Source organism: Charadrius vociferus, unplaced genomic scaffold, assembly GCF_000708025.1.
Source record: "Charadrius vociferus isolate BGI_N301 unplaced genomic scaffold, ASM70802v2 scaffold65, whole genome shotgun sequence".
Taxonomy (NCBI): domain Eukaryota; kingdom Metazoa; phylum Chordata; class Aves; order Charadriiformes; family Charadriidae; genus Charadrius; species Charadrius vociferus.
The window spans coordinates 1,855,878-1,878,210 of NW_009649293.1; the positions used below are offsets into that span (position 1 = coordinate 1,855,878).

At 37.7% G+C, this 22,333-nt stretch overlaps 1 protein-coding gene across 1 annotated transcript in view; it reads right to left on the bottom strand.

Moving 5' to 3' along the window:
- DOK6 (docking protein 6) overlaps window positions 1-22,333 on the bottom strand; it is a 160,202-nt gene that overhangs the window by 88,397 nt on the left and 49,472 nt on the right. The window contains exons 4-5 of the mRNA XM_009889077.1: window positions 17,046-17,165; window positions 7,063-7,252 (exon numbers count right to left, since the gene is read on the bottom strand). Of these exons, the coding sequence (XP_009887379.1) occupies window positions 7,063-7,252; window positions 17,046-17,165 (310 nt within the window). The remainder of the gene's footprint in view (window positions 1-7,062; window positions 7,253-17,045; window positions 17,166-22,333) is intronic.

Below are 22,333 nucleotides of genomic sequence, written 5' to 3' on the forward strand. Positions count from 1 at the left end.
CCTGCTGACTGGAAAAGGGGAAAGATAACCTTCACTTTTAAAAAGGAAAAAAAAAAGAAGAGCTGGGGAACTACATGACAGTCAGTCTGGCAAGATCATGGAGCACAACTATGCTAAGGCACATGGAAAATAAGGAGGTGACTCCTGACAGCCAAATCTGTGCTGACAGATTTGGTAGCCTTCTATGATGGGGCTATGGTGTTGGTGTATAAGGGAGGAGCAACTGACGTCATCTACCTGGACTAGTACAAAGCATTCGACCCTGTCCCACAGGACATCCTGGTCTCTAAATTGGAGAGACATAGATTTGACCAATGGACCACTCAGTGGATAAAGAAATGGCTGGATGATCACACTCAAAGAGTTGCAGTCAACGGCTCCATGTCCAAGTAGTGAGCAGTGATAAGTTGTGTTCCTCAGGGGTCAGTACTGGGACCAGTACTGTTTAACATCATTGTTGGTGACATGACAGTGGGATGGAGTGCACCCTCAGCAAGTTTGCTGATGACACCAAGCTGTGTCAAGACACTGGAGGGGGGGGATGGCATTCAGAGGGACCTGGACAGGCTTGAGAGGTAGGCCTGTGCCAGCCTCATGAAGTTCAACAAGCCAAGTGCAAGGTCCTGCACGTGGGTCAGGGTAATCCTGCAAGAGGGTTAGGGTTGTTCAGCCTGGAGAAGGGAAGGCTCTAGGGAGACCTTATAGTCCCCTTCCAGTACCTTAAGGGGGACTACAAGAAAGCCGGAGAGGGACTTTTTACAAGGGTATGTAGTGACACGACAAGAGGTAATGGCTTTAAACAGAAAGAGGGACAATTTAGAATAGATATTAGGAAGAAATTCTTTATTGTGAGGGTGGTGGGACATTGGAACAGGTTGCACAGGGAAGCTGTGGAGGTCTCATCCCTAGAAGTGTTCAAGGCCAGGCTGGATGGAGTTTTGAGCCACCTGGTCTAGTGGTAGGTGTCCCTGGCCATGGTATGGGGGTTGAAACTAGATGATCTTCAAGGTCCCTTCCAACCCAAACCATTTTATGATTCTATCAGGAATTGAATGCTTCTTTTCAGGGAGGTATAGAACTGAGTTAACATGTACATTGGGGTAAGAAGTCCCAGAACAACTGTCTCATGAGACATATGTACGGGGCCTCTCCCCACATAAGGGAAAAAGAGAATGTTTCCTCTAACTTAACTTTAAGGGTTAATAGACTAATACATTTCACATTAACACCAAAAATCACCACAGAGGACTGACAGACAAATGAAAGATTTCAGTCAGATGTAGTGCCTGAAGCAAACACTGAACTTTCTGCTTCAGATAACCCTAGCATCTGTGTATCTACCACTGAGAAAATGAATATGTCAGTCCTGGGTTGCATAAAGGGAAAAAAAAAATCCGAGAAATTCTCATGTCACCACTCTGCAATGCCTGAGCTTAATATTTTCTCAACCAAAGAAATAGATTCCAGATCTTAGAAGTGACAGACAATACCACATTTCATTAGACTTTCTCTGATGAAGAAAAAAACAAAATCAAAGGCAAATAAAGAAGGAATAGTTTAGTGTGGTTCAATGGGTCTTTCTGAATGCACAACATGAATAAATTTGGCAATACTTTAAATTTCAACATCTTGTCTACAAAATAGAAGAAAATATATTTCAGAGAAAGGAGAGTGTCATGGATTTTTGGCTCCTTCTGTTATCAAAACTTGAATAACATACCTACCGTCTCCACCTCTCTACTCAGCTGGAAACTTATTGGACAAAGTTTGGCTGGAACTTCCACCGCCCATCCCCTTATTGTACTTTCTCACCATGCTTAACTTGACTTCAGCATGACTTTTGCTTTTTTTTGGATACCTCTCGCCAGCACTTAATCAACTGGACCAGACAGCTTCCATACGTAGAAAATTGTTCAGTGTAAATGGCAGAATCGCAGCAAAACAAAATAAAGAACATTTCAAAAGAAACAAAGAGTCGGTATGTGCTTACTTTTCTCAGTGCCTCACCCCAAGAGATGACAAACAATTCTGAATTCTTAGGAGTCTCCTCTTATGCTGCTAAAAAGGTGCCTCAGCCAGCTTGTTTTCCTAAAATGAAAGCTTGGACAACAGCCTTTTGCAGTTTCAAAAGAGTGAATTTTAAACATTGCTTATGGCCTTTGTTATGGGTTGTTTGGTTTACTATATCAGCAAAATGGACCCTGTAACTTTGGCAGAAGTTTGAAAGCAGTGACTTCACACCTGATCTGGGCCATGAGATATTTCATTTGGACCTGATTTATTCCTTTTCTGGCATGTTTCTTAGATTGCATGTAATTGTGCATAATGGACTTGCACAAAGCATTTTACACTGTTCCGTACAACATCTTGGTCTCTCTAAATTGGAGAGACATGGATTTGACCAATGGACCACTCAGTGGATAAGGAGCTGGCTGTACGGTTGCACTCAAAGAGTTGCTGTCAACAACTCCATGTCAAAGTAGTGTGCAGTGACGAGTGGCATTCCTCAGGGGTCGGGACTGGGACCAGTGCTGTTTAACATCTTTGTTGGTGACATGGACAGTGGGATGGACTGTACCCTCAGCAAGTTTGCTGATGACACCAAACTGTGTGGAGTGGTCGACATGCTGGAGGGGAGGGATGGCATTCAGAGGGACCTGGACAGGCTTGAGAGGTAGGCCTGTGCAAACCTCATGAAGTTCAACAAGGCCAAGTGCAAGGTCCTCCAAGTGGGTTGGAGCAATCCCAAGCACAAATACAGGCTGCGTGGAGAATGGATTGAAAGAAGCCCTGAGAAGGAGGACTTGGGGGTGTTGGTTGATAGGAAGCTCCACATGGGCCGGCAATGCGCTATCGCAGCCCAAAAAGCCAACTGCATCCTGGGCTGCATCAAAAGAAGCGTGGCCAGCAGGGTGAGGGAGGTGATTCTGCCCCTCTACTACACTCTTGCGAGACCCCACCTGGAGTACTGCTTCCAGCTCTGGGGACTCCCACAAAAGAAGCACATAGCCCTGTTGGAGTGGGTCCAGAGGAGGACCACAAAGATGATGAGAGGGCTGGAGCACCTCTCCTATGAAGACAGGCTGAGGACCTGGGGTTGTTCAGCCTGGAGAAGGGAGGGCTCCGGGCAGACCTCATAGTGGCCTTCCAGTACCTAAGGGGGGCCTACAGGAGAGCTGGAGAGGGACTTTTTACAAGGGCATGTAGTGATAGCACAAGAGGTAATGGCTTTAAACAGAAAGAGGGACGATTTAGAATAGATATTAGGAAGAAATTCTTTATTCTGAGGGTGGTGAAGCACTGGAACAGCTTGCCCAGAGAAGTTGTGGATTCCCCATCCCTGGATGTTTTCAAGGCCGGGTTGGATGGGACTGTGAGCACCTGGTCTAGTGGAAGGTGTCCCTGGCCATGGCAGGGGGGTTGGAACTAAATGATCTTTGAGGTCCCTTCCAACTCAAACCATTTCATGATTCTATGGTTCTATAATTATTTAATCCTGTGCAAATTTACAGTACGTTCATCTGGACAGTTACGCGGGCAGTTGTACAAGGAGCACGCTTCCCATTTTAGGGGCTTAAAAACAATCAGGTACTAATGCCCACATAAGTATAGCAGAAGTTCCAAAAAGTTTGAAGAGAAATAAATGTACTCATGCAGACCAACTGCATTTTTGGGCACGGTGTCTCTAACACATTCAATACCCAATAATAATGCAAATGAGGTATTGGAACACATTACAGAGGTCCATAAATTATGGAAATCCTGTTGACTCATTGATGATTCAACATTAAAACTCCCTGAGCCAATCGGAAGCTGATCAGGTGGAAAACCTGGCTCTTGGGAAAGTAAATGCTAGGCTCCTACCTCAGGTGCTCTGAATTACTGTGGGATCCTTTCACAGCATTAATCAGTACAAAGCTATTGCAGTGCCTAATGGAGGTGTGAATTAGTATTTTCTGATTGATGGGTAGATTGCATGGGATTAGCCCTAACCAGGTACTTTAAATAATGAGAATCTCTCCATCCAGCATTGAACTAAGCCACGCAAAACTTCTTCCCTGAAATCTTAGCAGAGTTTGGATGAGGAAGAACACAGATTTAGTAAATCACTGTGCCATTGGTTCACTAATTAATAAAAAATAAGGATGCATCTAGCTTCATGGGTAGTGCAAAGATACATATTTACAAACTCCAATTCAGTGCAAAACCAGATAGAATCTGGCAGTTTAAAAGAATCTGTGCTCATCATTCTTCCCATGTTTTAGACATCTTCCCAATTGTGTAGCTATTACATTTCATCAGGCAAGTGAACAGTATCATTTTATACACTTAAGTCCATATTCCATTTGAATGCAAAGCAATGTATTTATTAAAAGAAATTTAATTATCTGAAAGCTTAATTTTGATCCATTTACTTATCATAGTACCTCTTTGTGAATATGTCCATTTATTTTAATGAGAGGGATTTATTTTCTGAAACATAGAAATACCAAAACTGAGCATAGATGATATGTAAAACTGAGCTCTTAATGTTCATGCAAACCACATAAACAGATACTGCATAGCTTCTAAAACTCAGTAAAAAATAAGAACCTATTTAAAAATATTTCCTTTAAAGCAACTGTCTACATTTAATATTTAAGCCTTAGGGAAAAATTAAAGCAACAACACTTTTACTGCGTAACATTCTCATAAAACATGGATGAGCGCTTCACTTCTGATAACACAGCATGCATCAGGAATTTACTGAATTAAGGTACTACCAGATCAAGGGACAAAGAAAATCATGTTCAGAAAGATGAGAAAGACACTGATTAAAAAATAAAAATAAAACCCCAAACAAATCAACAACAGATTTGAAAATGAGCATTAGTGTTGCCCTATATAGTCTTCAGATATTATTGAAGATACTGCCTTTTCTCTAGTCCTGTTTTTTACCTCTACGTTTGTCTGACAGTCTAAATCTAGTCTTTATGCATTTCCAAATCAGACAGATAAAGCCCTCCCAAGCAAGCAAAAGGGAGGAATCAGATCAAAGACAATAAAGCATGACAGATAAAGGCAGAGCTAGCTCATAACAATAAAACACAGGAAAACAATCCACTTTTTATCAGCTTGCACAGTCCATGGATTGTAAGGGAAGATGATATTCAGATAGTACTATGGAATTAAAATACTTTAGGAGGCCTGAAAAAGCAGAGAGACAAAACTCACATTGTACTTGAATATATACAATCACTATACATAGTTTGTTAGTACTGATGTGCCATAGATAAAAACTGAGCAGTACAGAAAGTAACTATCTTGTAAAAAAAGAACTTCACTATCATATAGAGTGACTTTTTTCATAATTAAACATTGCAGCAAATGACACACCTACATTTTGAGACATGTATAAGAAATAAACAAGTGTTTAATCTGAATTAGTTTTAGCAGCTTAGTTTTAGCTAATGACGATTCCCATTTCCAAAGATAGTTTCCTTCCTTAAAAGAAGCGGGTCGACTCACAGACAGATATACAACTCTGAATAAGCAAACATTTGTAAATATTCAATTGTTGCATTTTTATGCAAAAATAACCCCTTCTTCTTTAACAAAATACATAGTTGCAAATACAAATTTAGCCAAAGAGTCAGATGAGTGGGATATTCACAAAGCATGGGATAAAACTAAATCCTAGGGGTTTTGTTTCTTTGTTTGTTTGCTTACTTGTTTGTTTTCCCCCAGAATAATAACTTTTGGTTTTTTTGTTTGTTTGTTTGCTTGGTTTTTTTATTCACTTTCTGGTGTTGCGTAGGTATGCTGCTTGAACTAGTTTCACATGAGGTACATTGAGGCCTAGGGGAAGGAATGATTTAGCAAAGTATTCTTCCTAAAATTGTATATTTGAATGAGTGCCACAGCTTAATCTTTGAAACTAAATTGGAACACGGATCAGCCACTGCTAATTTTTAGTAAAACAATATTAAATAAAAAATGATGTCTTCGTGATTTTTAATGGTGAAGTCATCACAGAAAAGTAGCAGAGCACTAAAATGCTCTGGTGACATCAGTCTGGATATACATAGTTACAAGTTAAGCGGTAACTCCCATCTATAAGAAACTGCAGAGGAATTTTGGTGACTACCTCCTTAGGCTGTAGGGTCCATTTGATCCGTGTTTTTGTTTGTGATCACTGACTGTACTTTTGTGAATATTTGTTAATGGTGTTGAATAGGTAAGTACACATTAAAACGCATATAAAGATTTTCAACAAGGCAGCGTGGTTAACCCAAGCAAGTAGAGGCACCTCTAACTTCACAGATTGCTTCAGAAAACTCAGGCTCAGCTTAAGGGAGAATGACAAACTCAGAAAAGTCTAGAACCATAAAATACAAGATGAAACATCACCAAAGACAGAGATAAACGCAGAATTATTTCGGTACAGAAATGCAGAAAAGGCAGTGGACCTAACGGCAAGATGTGAAATGCATTAAAAAGATATGAAAGTGAGACAAAAGGAGCCTCACAGACATTTAAAACTGATCTGAGGACAGAAATGGCAATAAGGATTAAAACTGCAGGCAGAAAAAAGAGCTAGCCTTTTTATGAGTTCACAATGTTCTCTGTACTCCTGCTTGCAATTAAACTCTAGGGTGGCAATCAGTCATCAGGAACATCCAAAAAGAGTAAGACCTACTGTAACAGAAGTTATTTCCATTCATATTCTGTTATGAGCCTTTTCCATGATCCAGAATTAATTTCTTCTACACCAAATGTTCTCAAATTATACCACACTAGTGTTTAAGCACACTGAGATTCATAAACCTTAAGAATGACAACTCAACCACAGTTAAATAAAAGTCAGAGGAAGCTTAACTTCATTTTAAATATAAAATATATTAATTTTTATTTTGAACACTGGGTTGAATATATTGAAAATTAATATTCAACAAATGGAAGTCCGTGGAGAGGCCACGTATTCCATCTTTCTTTATAATGAGAGGCTAATTTAACTTATCAGACTACTTCTCAAAAATCACCGCTTATTTCTTTTTCTTGCTGCTTCTTCTTAGCTCTTACCTTCCAGACTCAAATGTGAACCACGTTGAGTCACGTCCATATCTCCTCAAAGAGCTCAGAGGCCACATGACCAGCTTGACCTTGGCATTGTGGATGTCCCAGAGATAGATGTTTTCATGCGTGATCTGCATTGTACATTCCCCATAGATATCTAAATTTGGTGTAGGCATAAGATATACATTGAATCGTTCTGGAAAAAAACAAAAACACAAAATAAGGCATCACCAGTTAAAGCAAGATTTTATACTGGGGGAAAAAAAAAAAAAGTCTTTATTTACTGATGGTTCAAAAATCCAGGCCAAATTTCTAGCCCTGAACAGAGGTGAGGATCCACTGATGTCGAAGAAGCCTTGCTAGTGTACATGAGAGGAGTTAGAGGAGACTCTCCTTCATTTCATTCTCATTATAAATGATGCTGCAGACTGAAACATCTCTCACAGATGATCTGCATAGTCCCCAGCAACTTAATTGAAGCCCTTTATCCTCACGTTAAGGTCCATGACTCTTTGCAAATCAAAATTTACAATGACTTGAACTCTGATAGAGGCTCCTCTCTCAAAGAATAGAACTATAGATATGTTGGCAAAACATGTATGTACAACCATTGTCCCTTAGAAAAACTGTCCTTGAAACTGGAACCCCAGGTTTACCTATTGAAGCTTGTTAATAATTAAGTTCTTTGTGTTCACTTTCTATTTATTTGCCAAACTCATTATCATTTGTCAAATTAATAACATTTTTAATCATCTGTTACTTTCTTGAAAAAAATGATTTAACACAATATATTATTATGGTCGTGACATCAATTGCTACCAGCTGCACTTCCACTGCAGAGTGCACTCATTGCAGTAAGAGGTCAAGGGCATTAACAATTTTCTGAAGTGCATGAATTGCATGTGATTTATTAAGCAATGCAAAAACTATCTTTAAAAAGGAAAAAGGAAAAAAGGATATAACCAAGATGATATAAATCACCATTAACTCATATGAAAGTATGTAAACCACAGTAATAGCAAGAGAATTTTAAATAAAAATGCAATTTTCTTTGATGAATAACTAATGTTTCTATGACTTGCTTCCACAAAGAATGAAAAATTCAGTTAAAATTCAGGTTGTACAGTTGGAAGCGCTAGTCTGTATTTTAACTCTAAAACCACTGAAATCCTAGTGCTTAATAGCATAATATGAGAGTGCAGCTGATTCACAACTTCCTCCCATAATTTCCTTTCATTTTTGAAATAGGATAGAAAAGCAAAATGTCAATGCTTCTGCACTGAAGGGTGCTGATAAAAAAGGTAAGAATGATTTAAAGTATGAGCATGAGCAATGCTTCTGCAATAAACAGTACCAGGAAAATGTACTTTAAAGGGACACCTGATAGAAAAATTGTCTCCAATTACTTAATAAATGAATGACAGTATCATGTGTAACCCGTTTAATCCACCATTCACACTGAATTTTCTCATGGTGTCCTCATAAAAATTAGGAAGGAATTTAATGTAGTCAGAAGAGGAATCAAGTGAGAGAAATTTATCATAACAGCCAAAATCAGATGCAGCTTCCCATTGTGTTTGACATTCAATATCACAGACCTTATGTCTCAATTTTTTAAACATTTGATATATATATGTATAGTTTTCTGAAAAAACAGTGAAAATATTGCAAATAAGTGAGTTAATATAAAATATGTCAGAAGTGAGTGTGTGTGTGTGTGTGAATAAAGTAGCAAAAGTTTGGCTGAGGAACTAATGGAAGCAGGGAATTGCTGGGTGAGCAGTAAGAGTTTTTGTCCTGCATAGCTATAAGTAAACTTGTCATCCCCACTGTTATTCTGTTTCAGTCAATTTAATTTTGTCCTATTAATGACTCCCCAATTGATTCATTCAGTCTCACAGCAATCCAACCTCTTCTCCCAGACTCTAGTTCTCATTAATCACACTAATGGGTGTTAGCCCTAAAAGTTTCCTTTTATGACTAAGGTCCCAAGTGTGAAACTCCTAATGTTTTATAAGTCTTCTGACACACAGCACAAATAGATTAGGAGGTGCCGCTGAGATCACTGCAAAGAATTTCCCCTAGCCCTCAGAGGAATACGTTGGGCACAGCTCTAACCTAACCCCTACCGAGGTAAATGGAAAGACTTACATGGGAGTATGGGTCAGCGACTGCATTGGGAAGAGAATGGTGGAGAATAAGATAACTTACACTTTGCAATGGAGTTATATATTTTTTAACATATGTATATACCCTTTTTCAGTATGCATGTCGTTGTGATGGTCATGCCAAAATGCCTAGGAGCTACACAGGTGTGCTTTCATCCTATATTAGACTCCAGTTTTGCATCGCCATGCTGTTACTTCCTCTTACTGACCTCCTCTATTTGAAAGAAAGATACAAATGACTGACGTATCAGCCAGTTCTCTCAGCCTCCCCTTTACACTACATGAAATCACAGAATGCATTTTTGGTGGAATGGGGTGACTATCTGAGAATGGAAATCTTTCCCTGTCTTTACTGACATCGCCTCAGACAGCAGAGAAGATGGAGACGTGCAATTATTTTCTGAAGTATATGTTAAACTGTTGTGTTGAAGGTATAGAGTATTTCAACTTGTTTTAGAAGTTACCAGAATACTCATGAAATGTTCAACTTCTCCAAAGCATTTGAAGATATTATTGCATGAAGGGTATTCAGGACACATGGTGTCCTCAAACTGTCAGGAGACATTTGCTGACTTTGCATGGGAGGTCAGTGTTTAAGGTGAGGTGTCACGGATTAAAGAAAGTATGTCTGATTAAACTGAACATCCTCTGCAGGGCAAAACGCTGAACTCTTGGAACTTACTCAAATTGGCAAGAAAAGCAAGTGTACAAAGATAAGTGCAGCAGAAGACTGAAGATGGATATATTTGCTTTTGAAATAAAAACTAATACTTTTGAGTAGTGGAAGATTGAGGACATGGAAAGGTGTGGACACTAGTAAATGATTTTAGGAATTAACATGCAGGGTCCAATTTTTCCATTTCTGAAAACATTTGAACATGTATCTAGGTAACGGCAATATGATCATTCAGTTTTTAGAGGCAAGATTTGCCCTTAAACTCATCCAGGCAAGAATAAACTTTCATAGACTAGATTTGGGAATCCCCGCTGAATTCTGTCACTAGGTCTTCTGAATCATATTGAATAGGACATTTAGTTTCTCTGTGGGTCAGTGACTATTTGTATATGAGTGGGATGAGATAATAATAGTTCATTGGGTAGTAAGGTTAAGTACAATGAAGTTAATGACAGACCCAGAAAATAGGGAGATGGAAGAAATCAAACAAGTAGATGCTATCCTGTTGGACAAGAAAAGGCTGAGACTGACCAGGTGCAATTCCTCAGCAGTCAGCATCATTATTCTCTTCCCTCCTCTAAAATCGGTGAAAGCAAAGTTCAGGGAGTGGGGGAGTCAAGATGAGAAAAAAATGCTGAAATATTGCCACACTCACTCCACTCTTTTTTGTGTAACTGCTCTTTCCCATCTCCTTGAATAAGCAGAGTAATACTTCATCATACACTTTGTGCATATAAAGGTGTTTAGTGTTTGGGCTTTGGCAAGAGTATGACCTTTAATAACGTTTTCCAGAGCACAGGAGCGTAAGAGTCGTTGTTAAAATGAGCTTATTGACTGAGATGGAGACTTGGCAGCAACACTGAAATGCTCTCAGTCTTCCAGCTCAAAGTCCAGCTGTATGGGGGAAACAAAAGGACTGAGGGCAGTGATTCTGGTTCTGCCATTTTATCATTGGATTCCTTTGCCTAAATCATCCCAGCTGGAAAACTGACCACATAATATTGCAATCTTGCAATCTAGATGCTTTGTTCCACTTCAGCTTTAATGTGAGGGGAAAAAGCCCTTATGGAAGGAGGCAGTCAAGTTGGTGGGATCTATATAAGAAGAGGCTTTAAAAGCAAATATTCAGTTTCTATCTGGAAGAAACTCCTTCACCATCCATGAGATTTCTGCTGCTGACCATCTGTAGCTAACTTCAGGTGGAAAGAGAGCTCTACATCTCAAAGTCACAACATTTTGTGTTTGTTCATATGTCAGGTCTACTAGAACAGGTCTCTCCTGCTTTACGCAGTGAGGAACCAGGACTTCAGAAGTAATTTGATCTCTTTGCTTATCATTAGTCTGCTTTTCTTCCATTAAAAATGTATGCAAATGTTTATTAACATCTCAATTAAAATAAATTGCCATACATTAATTATTTTAAATTGTTTCACTGATAAGTAGTCAGGTAGAGAAGAATCTGAAAACTCACTGGATTAACCAGCCTTTAAACTGGAAACACCTTTATTTTCTGAATAAAGATGTCTATGTTTGTTTTATTTAAAAAAACCAAACAAAACCAGACACAAAACAAAACAAAACCCCCACAAAGTATAAAAATGGATTAAGGATAACAGAAAATGAATAAAAAACATGCAAAAGGCTTTTATATAGTCCATCAGAAACGGGGATTCTATAGACCCTAGAAAATGCCCTAAAACAAGTTGGCTCTGTGAACATAATTACAAAGTCTCTATGCTTTGGTTGTAGTTTGTAATCTTAATATGCAGCATAAAGAAATAACTCATAATCCTCTTCTGAGGATTCAAGGACATTGTTCAATATGAAATGCTACATTTTTACTAACAGAAATTAATGATCTTCTTGCAATTAAAACCCAGGAAGCAAGACTGCTGTACTGTGGAATCTTTTTAAATAAAAAAGGAAGGTAAAACAAATGCTATGAGAAAGAGGAAAAACTTTACAAAGAAAGCAATTTTATGAGATATTAACTTCAATATTAGGCAGGGAGTAAGAGTAAAAAATCAATTATCTTTCAAACTTTTCCAGACTTCTAAAATAAAAATTAGCTTTATAACGTATTTAAAAAAAAAGCCAAAGCACCAGCACACATAATAGAAAAGCATCATATTGACATCACAGGTATGACATCTAATAATATATGTGCTACAGCAGCAAAAGATGGAACAGGCCTTTTCTTCAGCTTAAAAATTTGCATTTTTACATTTGCCTATTTTCTTCATTGTTTACAACAGTTTTAGAAGTAAAAATTAATGGAATATGATTTAGTACAAGTATTAGGTTATTTTAGTATTATTATTTAGTATTCAAAATAGGAATAGAGTCTTCAACAAAGAGAAGCACCTGCTCTTAAAGAGTGAATTTAGTAGCACTGTCTGCTTTTTTAACCAATATTGTCTTAAATATTCTGGTTTCCTTTTTACTGTCTGTCATTGTATACTGTCCATTTGGACAGTATAAATAATTCTTTCTAATTATTATAATAATAATTCTTTCTAATTATTTCCTTTTATAAAGAATGAAAATACAGTGACACATTGGAAACTGATATTTTGGAAAAAAAAAAATCATGAGCATGGACAAATTCTAGATATGACGACAGCTAGGCAGGTAAAAATATATAAAAATTGGTTTGTTTTTGTTGTTATGTTTTGCGGTGGACTACAAATGCTTCCAAATGCATTGAGAGCTGGAAAAGAAGTTTCCAATTCTTCCAGATGAAGACAGCACTGTACATTCACAATTTCTTTCCAAAAAAATTCCCTAGCAGCAGCTTGAGAAACTTAAGGAATATGAAATATGTGTGTAAGTATCGCATGTTATTGCTCAGAAAACTACTTGTCAACAGTGTTATCAGATCCAGCTGAGCACAGATTTTCTTTCCTGGAGTCATAACTGTGTATTATTATTTGTCCTATCATTGTATACACAGCTCCACTGCCATTATACTAAATTCGTTATCTGAATAGGATCATGTAGTATTTACTGCTTTTGATTTAATACTATATTTTCATTCTTTATCAAATAATCCAAATGGACATTCATAAACAGTAAGAGACTGTGTTTGGTGTGAAAAGAAATTTAAACAGAAACAGGGTTGCTGCTATAGGGCTGGGGAACACAAACAAATCACTTCGATTTGCAGAAGAGAGAAGGTAAAATGGTTGGAAAGTAACAGAAGCTTCATTTCAAATCTCACTTTTCTTGGAATCTGCATATCTTTGCAAACTAAGCAGCCATTAGTTGTGAGGTGTAACCATAAAAAGAAAACCACCTAAGGGTCATTTTCCACAGCGGAGTTTACATAGTAAGACTTGCGGTAATACTTCCTGAAAGTAATAATAGAGATGAAATCCAGTGAGAAGCTTCCTGTTACTGACGTGCTTTGCACAAGGATTGCTTAGATGTCTTCTCTGTTCTTCCTACAAGACTCAATAGCCAGAGGTCTCTGCTGTAAGCAGCACAGATCTCTAATTTGGTTCTTTTAGCTATTGCCACTGCAGAATTGCTTGGTGCTGGAGGGTCAGGCAACAGTGCAACCACAATAAAATACATCTCACTGGCACTTACTGAACAACTCAGAACTGTAAAAAACCATCTCTTTCAGAGAGCTGCACTGCTGCAAATTTTTATCCTTATATGACAGAAATGCCTCATGAATGTATGGCCTTTTAGCCATGACATTTGCACAGCAAACAGCAACTTTGTCAGCCTTCGGAACAAACGGTTTTCCCTACCAAAATCGAAAGCTCATCTCAGGAGAACCACAAGAGTGAGAGTGGGAGGATAAACAGGCTCAGATGTGACAAAAAGACGTTAGACAAATCACAGCAAACACACGTATTTTCCTTGCCAAGTATTTTCTGAAATGTGAGTTCTTGGGTATAAAAAATATAAGTAGCACATAGCAGTGAGCTTTTATGGTCCCGGGGCTTATAAAAAAAAAAATTAAGAAAATTATTACAAATGTTGCAAAGTGAAAGTACTGGCTATGGTGGTCACATATAGGGCCTAAACCAGAAACCTACACAACAGAAGACTTACTGTTTTTTCAAGAGATAATCAATTTACTCGACCCCTTCAGTGAATACCCTTAAAAGTACATGACATGTATCATGCAAATGTCCTTTACAGAATGCAGTGGGCAAGTAGTTGGACAGATTAAGAACATAGCATATTAAAAATATTATTGCTAGGAAAATGTAAAGCAGCTCATGAAAAAAACCCTTATTAGGCTAGTTCTTTTATCATCAAGAAAGTATCTTTATCAAATTTTAATCATTTCAGAAAATCTTTAGGGCAAAGTAACCATTTGAAAAAAAGACAGTGGAATGAGATGGGACTGATGTTTAATACACCTGTTCTTTTGGGATTAATGGTATTAACACCCTGTCATATCATAGAGAGATCAACAGTATAACACCGTTATTCAAGTGCTTTTAGCTCTTAAAATGTAAAAACAAAAGATGTGTCTAAAACTGCAAAACGACTGGCACTGTAGTCTTTATGACAATGCAATCTGTGGTCTTGCTCAGATACTAAGAGACACCTTTTGTTCCGTGACCTGAAAGAAAGCCCTCACATGGTTCAGGCAACAGAACCTGCATGAAACTAGATACTGAGACTTTATGATTCTATTACAGGTTTTACAAACTGTATCCTCACATCTCTGTTTCAAGCAAATATCAATACATCAAGTAACTCAAGAGGAATGCTATGAAGTTAACATACTTGCAATATATTTTGAAATAATGACATTCAAAGGTACTACGCCAGTGTACAGTTTTTATTTAACACAAAAATAATAAAATGACCCTGGGAGTGACACAGCTGCCATTTTCACAATGAGCAAGAGTTTAGACATTTCATACGTATAGTCACTTTTCATGGATTTACAATTGGATAATTAATTTTGACCTTTCAGTTTCAGGTCGTTTCAGGTCAGCACAAGCTCAGTAGATTTGTGGAAGGTTTTTAGGTATCTTTTGAACTACAATTATTGAAAGCATGCCTTTAAAAGCTGGGGAAAATGTGCACGAATATAAATTTAAAATTTGAGTTTTTTATCAGAGCTCACAAAATTATTCCACCCTCCAATTAGTCACTGTTTCCATAAAACTGTCATGTGGGAAATGGCACTGCCACGTTTGCAGAATAAGATAACTAGTATAAACTGAAGTCTTACTGAAGGAATCTGCTAAAGAAATTTAATTGCAACTGCAGGTTCTTACAGCACAGCTAAATTAAAAAAATGCTAGATTTCATAAAAATAGTAACAATCTCTGTACTATTCCCTCCTTCCAAGTTCATTAAAAGACCCCCCAAACCAGAATTTGCTTTGCTTCTGAACAAGAAGGACAAGAAGGAACTAAGGATACAACTTTAAATTTCAAACATGCTTATTAAAATGCAATTGTGCACCAAGGGGATGAGGGAAGGAAGCTGATAGGTATCAAAATTACTTGTCTGAGATACTGTAACTAATGATTTAGCAGAGCATGATCGTCAAATATTAGATTATACCTATTCAGACATGTGGTTTAAAAGAATATGGCTACTGATACCTTCCACGCACTCTTATTCATGGGATTTGTACAAAAAATATGGGATTTGTACAGAAAATGCATGCTTTGCCTCTTTTTTTCCTTTCATTTACTTACTTAGAACAATAAAGATGACAATTATGTTCATATATGCTGGTTGATAGTATTACAATTAATTTCTAGACTAAAGCAATTGAATCAAGGCTAGTTCACACAACAGAACGAATCTACGTCTTCCGGAGGTTGTGTGTATAACTGGATCTTTTTCAAAAACACAATTAAATGTAATCTTTGCTGTCTACGTCTGAAAGCTGCTGGACAGTTCATGAATTCACTGCAGAAAGAGCTTGAGGAATTTCAAGCTATTCTTCTGCTCACGTCACAGACTTTCGACAAGAGTTATTTCCCCTCACATTTGTGAAGAAACTCCTCCACCTGCTCACATAGTTCTCTTTTCAATAGTATGCATTTGAGTTGTATACCTATAGCCTATAAGCGTATAGCAGATAGGATGTTTTGAGTGGTGTCTGATCATTATTATTGTCCTACAACATTAGTAGCTCTCCCTTTGCAAAGTAGTTTGAGACTACAAATTAAATCCTGTGTCTCACAGCAGGCAAACAACTTCACAAACATTTGAACTTCTTTTGAATTGCATTTGAACGTCTGATTTTTGAACAAAATTTCTTAAAGTTTTCTGTATACTTCATGTTACAACGTTCAGAGATGTCTAGAGTCGACGAAATTAATACAATATAATCAATATAGTGCTATTCATTCCATAATTTAATTATGTAATTCTGTTTATAATGATAGTTGGCTTGATATTTTATGACCATTGAGGCAGTTTGTTTTATTACTTTGTTAAAAGCTGTTGGATTTTATAAAAGCATCGAGACAGCATAATCATTGAGTGCTGTAATTTAGGGAGGAATAAATGAGCACATTTTGAGTTGCCCTCGTGTTCATTAATAGGAATTAAATGACAGGATAATCACAGATTTTCTTTTGTTATTGCATATTCCATCCTTGCTGTGTGCGTGCTTAATCTAAAGTTCTGTTCCAAATCGCCTTTATATGAAGACTTACTAGCTCAGGCTTAGTACTGACTAGCATCTGTCATTGCCCTTTTCACCTGTATTTCACAGTTTAGATGACCTTGACTTCATTATTCAAGACAGGTATGAGTTTAAAGCAAATATGTGTTTGGCAGTCCAAAGTGGTGTTGATATGTTCATTGCTGTCTTTTAAAGGCTGTGGAACAACAGCTGTTGTTTTATTCCTCTGCACAGAGGCCATTGTTTCCAGAACTAGAAAGGTCATAGTCATCATTTCCCATGACAGGAAAATGCAAACACAATGGACACATGAAGTTACTCTATGTGTACAATTTGGTACGGAATTTAATTATCTTTATTTGTAGACAAAATATGATTGAGCCTCAAAACCACATCCAAATGTTTAGTTATTAATGACGTGCTTCTAGCTAATAGTAAAAATCCTCATGACAACAAACACAAGCAAAGATAACCTGGGACATCACCTAAGAACTGATCTAGGAGCAATTACAAAATTACTTACCATTTTGCTCTCTCTGGACTCCAGCAGCAAGCAAATCTGGTTCCCCAAGACTTATATCATTGAGCCTGGTTCCTAGACACTCCATGCAAAGATGTTTGCACCATTCCTCTGCCTCCAGTTCTGGAAAAATAGGAAAAAAAACACCAGTTAGTGTTAACATTTTACTCAAAACCAGATGAAGTTAAATCAATACCTTCTTATTGGCCAGCTTCATGACAATATGCTTGTGTTGAAACATGACATTAGCATAAAGTTCCACACCTATTTCTTTGTCAAGATTTATGAACTTCTAAAGGGGTTTAGACTATCAGGACCGCATCTCCCATTTTGAAATTTGGGGGTAGAAGGTGGAGTTAACAAAAAAGAGAAAGGACTAGTGAGTTTTCAAGACATTATTTTTCTAGTAGGCCTTCTTGAAAGAAAAAATGCAACACAGATAGAAAACATTAGATATAACATCTGAAATATTCTTCACTGCTCTTTAGATGAATCTGAACTATTAAAAATCTTTCTCTTTCTAAAGATTCTAGAGTAGTTTCTAGAAGACAAGGAAAAAACAGTAATAAAAAGATCATCAAATGCAAAACTTCCTTCTCTGCTGTACTGAACGGCTATGCCTGTCAAGTTAGTCTGAATAATTAATTTTTTCAATTCAGTTGACCTTCATTTGGTCTCACAGAAGTTTGGGCATTAGTTGGAACATTTGTATGAAAATTCAAAACCTCCTAGTCGTTTCTGAGTCCTTCATTGCATCCCATCGTCGTACATCTGAGAGTTCCCTATCTGCTAGTCTACAAGATATAAACCCCCAAGACACCACAACAGCCCCTCCTCCATACCCAGCTTCATCCTATCCACTTCCCAGACTGAAAATCATGAAATCTCTGGCATTGGTCAAACAAACAACATCTCAACAGGAACAGGTTGCCCAAGGAAGTTGTGGAGGCCCCATCCCTGGAAGTGTTCAAAGCCATGTTGGATGAGGCTTTGAGCAACCTGGTCTCGTGGAAGGTGTCCCTGCCCATGGCAGGGGGGTTGGAACTAGATGATCTTTAAAGTCCCTTCCAACTCTAACCATTCTATGATTCAAGCTGGCTTTCATACAGTGTGAAACCACAACTAATAAAAATCATATAACTAGGCCAACTGTCTTTTATTACAGAGTAGGCTTCACCTTAGGGAAACTTTCTGGAGAGCAGACTTGGCAAAGGGACACGCTGAGCATCCATTGTCACAGTCAGTCTATATCTGATCATCTTTAGGAACGGGTGACTCCAGTCATCTAGAAATGTCTCTATTAAACTACCACAGTTTTTTCATTACTATTTTTGGGGACATCTGGAAAATACTTTCACGACAATCTCTCCAACATAGTGCTGAAATTTGGAGAGACAGAAAAATACTGCATGCAAGCCCTGAAGCAACTAGTGATGATGACTCAGTGTAATTAGTGAAAATTTATATCCAAGAAAAATCTTTCCATGCTTAATTGGTACAGTCCTCAAATCCTTGCCTGGTTAGGCATAGATCTCAAGTGACAGAAATTTGCTGGACAAGAAAGGGAGAAAGGCACGCATTTTTGGTCTCCAGGAACCTTTGGATACTTTCCTTTGTTCAGGGCCCTGAATAATCCAGGAATAGATTGTTGCTGTTCTGGCTTTCAGCTGACCAAGTTCCCACACAGACAGCTCAAATGACAGAGCCTGTTTTGGGATTTTTAAGAGCCAAATGTGGTTGTTGTCACAGGGTCACAAACAATTTTGGGGGCTCATCCAGAGCACTGTAAGCAAAGGGGTTTCCCTTATTCTTTCCTGATTTTTTGCAGTCTTTGTCTCAGGACACAGGTCCCCAAAGTTGGTTTTCTCATAGCATCCTCTGCTTCTGGTGTGAGAGACAGAACTTTCTGTTAGTAACATCCAGATGACATTTAACTTTGTATGTCAGAAGAAAATATTGAGGTAACAGCACACTGTTCCTTAACACCTACAGACACAGACTCCTTGATGGAAGTAAGGGGAGAACAGGTATATCTCTGGACAGCTATAAAACCTTAAGACTTTCAAAAGGAATAAGATGAATTTGTTTAAAAGTCTACCTCCAAAATTCATCTTCTGCTCATGCACAAAGAAATTTCTCTCCTGTTTTCCCTTCCTCTCCTTCAGTCTTTGCTATTTCCTTAGATATTCATGAGGTCTGTTGAACCAGAGCCGTGCCTATAAATCACACCTTCCCATTGAGAGGGCTTCATGTCAGGCAAATGACAAAAGTGGACCACAAAACATGCTGCCATACTCTGGCAGCATGCAGAGAGGGTGTGGGGGGCAGCGCACCAGCAAAGCCCTCCTAGGGAGGATTTCCACCGAGTCACGCAACATCTGCTTCCAGCTACAGATAAACTTGGGAGAATCAGTGCAGAAAGGTTGATAGTGCAAAGGTGACAGTGCAAATCTAGTCCAGTGCTCCCATTTTTCCTTCCCTTCCCTCTCACCATTTTTTTCTGCCTAAACCGTATTGCAGAACAATATATATGCTGACAGAAGGCATAGCTCTATATAAAGCCTGTAATTTTTCCTGGAGCGTGGTCAGGTTACAACATTTTACGTACTTCACAAAATCTGCATTTTATTACTTTCTTTCATTGTGCCTGCACCCAGACTGAAAGGGTACATTCTGGAAATGTAGATTGAGATGATGGCCAACAAACACTAAACTAACCTTTCAAATTTTACAAACATTTAAGGAGAAAGGAAAACATATTGACATTTCCATAAATCCAGCTTAATTTAACATCAATATATATTCAAAACAGGGCTCATGTAAAAGCAACAAGTTCTGTTTATATGTATTCTCACACCACATTTCCAGCAGATTTTTTTGGGAAACAAACAAACAAAAAGCATTGTTCTAGGAAGCCGTTTCTTGTAAGCATCTTTGGTTTTGTCTTCTCAATCCACTTGCCTCTCTTTATTACAGGAACATCTAGATCTTGAAAGTTTGGATCCAGAAACTGCCTTTCAGAGTGTTTGACTCTGGCAGTTTAATTTCAGCTGCTGCTTCTTCAGTGCCAGACATTGGGGATTAGACCCAGATTAGACCCTTCTCCAACTGCTTCACAGAAAAGACTTATCTTACTGTGAGCATTATAAGATCCTGGCTATATTTTGCAAAGCGTAGGCTATAACATGCATTGTATTACTGTCTAACTCAAAAGTTGTATCTTACAAAAATGATGCGACTTAATACTACAGAAAACATAGTTTCAATGCAGAACTGAAATATCTTCCCACAGAACTGTGAGGATTTGTGTCTGCTGTCAGAAGCATCAACATTATCTACAAATATGTTTGGAAGGTCAAGGGTATGAGGGTACTGGGCAAGTTAGTTTTACCTAATGCATCCTAATAGCTATTGCTCACTTGCAAGGGATTGCCTGCAACCTTTTCCTTGACAGACATGTGAAATCTTTAGAAGCAGGTGAATTACCTTTCAAAGCCAAAGCTGTATTTCTCCTTTCATCGTGTGCACCTACAAAGCAGTTCACCATTCTTTTGTAAAAGGTCTATAGAATGCTTTGTGTTTCTGGATAACAAACTAATTATTATTTATGATTTTAAAAATTTCTTTATTATAATTTATAGCAAATAAATGCATTAGTCACAGTAGCAATCTTTAAAAATGATAGCTACCATGTCACAAAATAGAGATCCCACTGTAACTTCCTTATCTTGATTATATGGACTTACTGAAACAGATGAAATATTACAGTGGAACCAAGCCATAAAAAGCTGTCAGCAAAATTTTTCTCTTTAATGCATGTAGATTAGATTTATTGGTGGTAAATGCCGAGTTTTAAGTCATAACTGGTACTTGTCATTGAAAAATTTCGTTTCCTTTTAAGATAAGTGAATTCTTAGGCTGAATGATAAATTGTAAAGCATGCTTTCACAGCTATAAATAAAATTCAAATACTTGCATTTTCATCTTTACTGTTATTCGATTATAAAATGCTGCTATACAAATATCATGAGGTGAGATAGAATAAAAAGGGATAGGAGATCTTAATTAGGCACTGTTTATTGCCTATGCAATATTCTGGGGAACAAATCTGTAAAATTGTTATCTGAAAACACACATCTTGTTATTAGCAATATTTTCCTGCAGTTTACCTGAGCTCCTAGGTCATGCCTGAGGTTGTATGTCATTTCTGCTTCAGTTCCCAGGTGATCAAACTGGTGCTGTACCTACTTCAACCACTGAAGTTCTGTATTGCAAATACGTAATACCACAGGATGATAAATGGGCTTGGTGATATAATAATGATGATGAAGTAATGTTGGCAAATGGTGTTAGAATTATAAATTTGTAATAGTGAAAGTTTTCTTCTACTACTAACAGTTTAAAACAGTTCATGCTACACTATGCTACATCCCTTCTGCAGGGAGGCGGTGGGAAGGCAGAGATACAGATACACAGATATTTTTCGCTTCACTATCCTTAGAGATCCTCTAGATCCCTAAGGCTAGAGGTGGGATTGTTTTCAGACTCCTAACTTGGGAAGCATTTTGTCTGTGGACTAAACCAAATCCCTTCTGAATCCTGGTAACTTCACATTCTTTCACATTTACCTCCTGTGTTCACATTGCACAATCCTACAGGAGCCTTTCATCACCCACAAGTTGCCGGCACAGTTGAAAGCCGCTAGCCTGAGATAAAGCCCCAAAAAGGTGACTGCTCCTGCTCAGTTCAGCTTTTGTGTCCTTGAGTAACGCCATCTCCTGCAAGGCAGTGCCCTCCTTTCCAGGAGATCCCTTCCATCACTACCAGCAGCAAATTATTGCATTTGTAAAAAAAAAAAAAAAAAAAAAAAAAGGCTTAATTTATAAGCGACTCTTAAAGTTTAAAAACACAGATGAGGAATTTTGTCTCTTCCTATTCTCATGCAGCCCACAGAAAGTGATGTGACCAAGGATTTAAGTTGGAAATAACATGTATGCAATATTAGAGGGGGATAACAAACACCTCCCTTGTGCAAATCCAAAAAAAACCTCCCTTACTTTTCTAGCTTCTCCTAATGTCAAACTGTATAAACCTAAAATGTTAGGGTTTTTTTTTTTTTGTTTCTGAAACATTTTAATGTATTTTCTGCACAAATTGTTTGATTCTTCTTCCCTCTAAACTACTTCTATAAGAGGTCAAAACCCAACTGAATATTTTTACTCTGAATAAAACTAGAGAAACTTTCCTTTTAGATCCATAGGACTTAGATTTGATATGCTCTAACCAAAGAT